Raw genomic sequence first — 3,024 nt, 5'->3', positions numbered from 1 at the left:
TATCTGTTTACATCGGGTTTTAGCTCATTTCTCTCGTTTCAAAATCTGAATGAGATGTGGTCAAGGATAAAATTAGAAAACACAGTAGCTCAAAATGCTGAAAACTGTTGGGACAGCTTGCCAGGGATTTAGGTTTCAAGAAAAGGTCAATTTTAGATTTCTGTTGCACTCTCGACTCCTGTATATAAACCATGCAAAAGTGTTAAACTAAGATTAAGAGAAGGATTGAGATTTTATTTTATCACAATAAATAAATACTAGTTTTGATCCTGATTCCTGCCTTGTTTTTAATTATTATTATTGTGAATTTTGATACTTATAAACAAAAGTAGTACTATATCTATATATATTTTTTTTGAGGGAAAATGCCGGCAGTTGTAGTAAGCGGTTCAGGTGATAATCCAGAATATGAAGGCAGGACTACAATCTATGTCATCGTCTGTGTGACCATAGCAGCCTTTGGAGGCTTGATGTTCGGATATGACATTGGCATTTCAGGTTACTTTGGCATTCTCTTCACTAGTTCCAAGGCAGTCTTTTCCTTTTTTCTTCTTTGGCATAAAATTTTGTGCTAATTTCATTTGGATTGATAGGTGGAGTAACATCAATGGATGATTTCTTGAAAAAATTCTTCCCGACTGTCTATGAAAGGAAACAACAAGCTCATGAAAACAACTACTGCAAATACGATGATCAGCACCTCCAATTGTTCACGTCTTCCTTGTACCTTGCTGCTCTGGTAGCCAGTTTTGTAGCGTCAAAGGTCTGCTCAAAATCTGGCAGGAAACCCACCATGCAGATTGCCTCAGTTTTCTTCCTGGCAGGAGTATTTTTGACTGCTGGAGGTCTTACCATAGAAATGATAATTATTGGGAGAATTCTTCTTGGCTGTGGTGTTGGTTTTGCCAATCAAGTAAGAAATCTTTTACTGTCCCTTTTTTCTTTCTATTAAAGGAGGTTAGAGATTAAACCCAAAACAAAACGTATCAGCACTATCAACGGATGACAAGACTGTTGGCATTTACATCATTGCATGTCCCTTTATACTAGCTAATAATGTTATTAATTATCCACCATTCAATCCCTGTGAATTACACGATTAATTGTTTATAATTTCAGGCGGTACCACTTTTCTTATCCGAGATAGCTCCAGCTAAGATGCGTGGAGCACTCAACATTAGTTTCCAACTCTTCATTACAATCGGAATTTTCGTAGCCAATATGGTAAACTACGTTACATCACAAATCCATCCTAACGGATGGAGAATTTCTCTTGCCATTGCCGGTATCCCTGCTTTGATGCTCTGCTTCGGATCTCTGCTCATTTGTGAAACTCCAACCAGCCTTATCGAACGTAACAAAGTTGAGAAAGGAAGGAAAGTTCTCAGGAAAATCCGTGGTGTGGAAAATGTTGATGACGAGTTTGATTCAATTGTAGATGCTTGTGAGATGGCAAGGCAAGTAAAGCACCCTTTCCGCAAACTAATGAAGCCAGCGAGCCGGCCCCCACTAGTTATTGCCATCTTGTTGCAAGTTTTCCAGCAATTTACTGGAATCAACGCTATCATGTTCTACGCTCCCGTTCTTTTCCAGACCGTGGGATTTGGGAATGATGCGGCATTACTTTCGTCCGTTATTACTGGCGTTGTCAATGTCCTTAGTACTGTGGTCTCAGTTTATGCAGTTGATAAGGCTGGCAGGAGAATTCTGCTACTTGAAGCTTGTGTTCAGATGTTCATTTCCCAGGTTTCAAATCTCATCTCATCTCATCTCTCTACCTATTTTTTATTTTTTATTTTTTTTATTTTGGTATTTGAAGTCAGCACTTTATCAACAGATCACACAGGCTTATATTTAATTAATGTACATGTTGCAGAGTATTATTGGTGTGGTCCTGTTGAAAGACTTGAAAACCACAGGTGATAATCTTGGGAAGGGGGAGGCAACTTTTGTGGTGATCCTTGTCTGTCTCTTTGTCATGGGCTTTGCCTGGTCATGGGGACCTCTAGGTTGGCTAATTCCTAGCGAGACTTTCCCTCTCGAGACACGAACGGCCGGTTTTGCCTTTGCAGTCAGCTCTAACATGCTCTTCACTTTCGTCATTGCCCAAGCTTTTCTCTCAATGCTATGCCACATGCAAGCTGGAATCTTCTTCTTCTTCGCTGCATGGATTGTCATCATGGGATTGTTCACCTGGTTCCTGTTGCCGGAGACCAAAGGTGTGCCAGTCGATTCGATGGTTGACAGAGTCTGGAAGCAACATTGGTTCTGGAGCAGTTTCATGTATGATGATGAATACAAGGCTGATGTTAAGGTTGTCTGATCATTTGGTGATGCGTTTCCTGGGATTCAAATTACGGTTGTAGATACATTTTCGGTTACGTTATACTTATAATGATTTTGGATATAACGGAGATTATTGTAAAATTTTTTTAAAAATTTTTCATAATTTATTATAAAATATAATAATTATAATTATAATAATAAAAATTAATACTTATAATTTTTAAAATAATTTATAATATTTTAATTTTTATTTATAGATTAAAATAATTTTTTCATGTTTTGTAGTTATAATTTAGAATAAAAATGCATATTATAAATGTTTTTCTTTATTATACCCATGAAGTTCAAGGACATAAATATTATAAATACATATGATTGAAAAATATATCTTATATGAAGTTAATTAAGATTATAATTAATTTAATTAAAAAATTAGTGATGAATATTTTAGTTATTTTTATAACATATGTTTATTAGGGGAAGATGATAAAACTAGCTATTTGACTATGGATATATACTTTACTATTAGATCAAATTTTTAAGTGCAACATTTTAAAGAACTAATTAAACTAAAAAATATAATAATGGCAAATTAATTTTTATCAACTAATAAAAATATACAATTAACAATAACATTAATAATATTAAAATTATATAAAAAACTACTAATTACTTTAAAATAATGATAAATAAAAATAAATTCAATAATTAATAGCTTACATTCCCTTTAAATTTTTA

At 34.4% G+C, this 3,024-nt stretch overlaps 1 protein-coding gene across 1 annotated transcript; it reads left to right on the top strand.

Annotated features, from left to right (window-relative positions):
• The first annotated feature begins 336 nt into the window (after positions 1–336).
• Positions 337–2,407, top strand: LOC111298254 (sugar transport protein 8-like). Its single transcript, XM_022893052.2, has 4 exons — positions 337–498; positions 594–913; positions 1,120–1,746; positions 1,877–2,407. Exons 1-4 carry the CDS (start codon positions 366–368, stop codon positions 2,321–2,323), a joined length of 1,527 nt encoding a protein of 508 aa, XP_022748787.1. The 5' UTR covers positions 337–365; the 3' UTR covers positions 2,324–2,407.
• Positions 2,408–3,024: the final 617 nt, after the last annotated feature.

Source organism: Durio zibethinus, chromosome 16 (genome assembly GCF_047325235.1).
Source record: "Durio zibethinus cultivar Kanyao isolate XHJ-2024 chromosome 16, ASM4732523v1, whole genome shotgun sequence".
Lineage (NCBI taxonomy): Eukaryota > Viridiplantae > Streptophyta > Magnoliopsida > Malvales > Malvaceae > Durio > Durio zibethinus.
This window is presented reverse-complemented; position numbering and strand designations above follow the sequence as displayed.

Coding starts and splice junctions, on each gene's coding strand:
- LOC111298254 (XM_022893052.2), top strand. CDS start 366: ATGCCGGCAGTTGTAGTAAGCGGTTCAGGTGATAATCCAGAATATGAA. Junction 499..593: donor ATATGACATTGGCATTTCAG/GTTACTTTGGCA, acceptor TTGGATTGATAG/GTGGAGTAACATCAATGGAT. Junction 914..1,119: donor GTGTTGGTTTTGCCAATCAA/GTAAGAAATCTT, acceptor TTATAATTTCAG/GCGGTACCACTTTTCTTATC.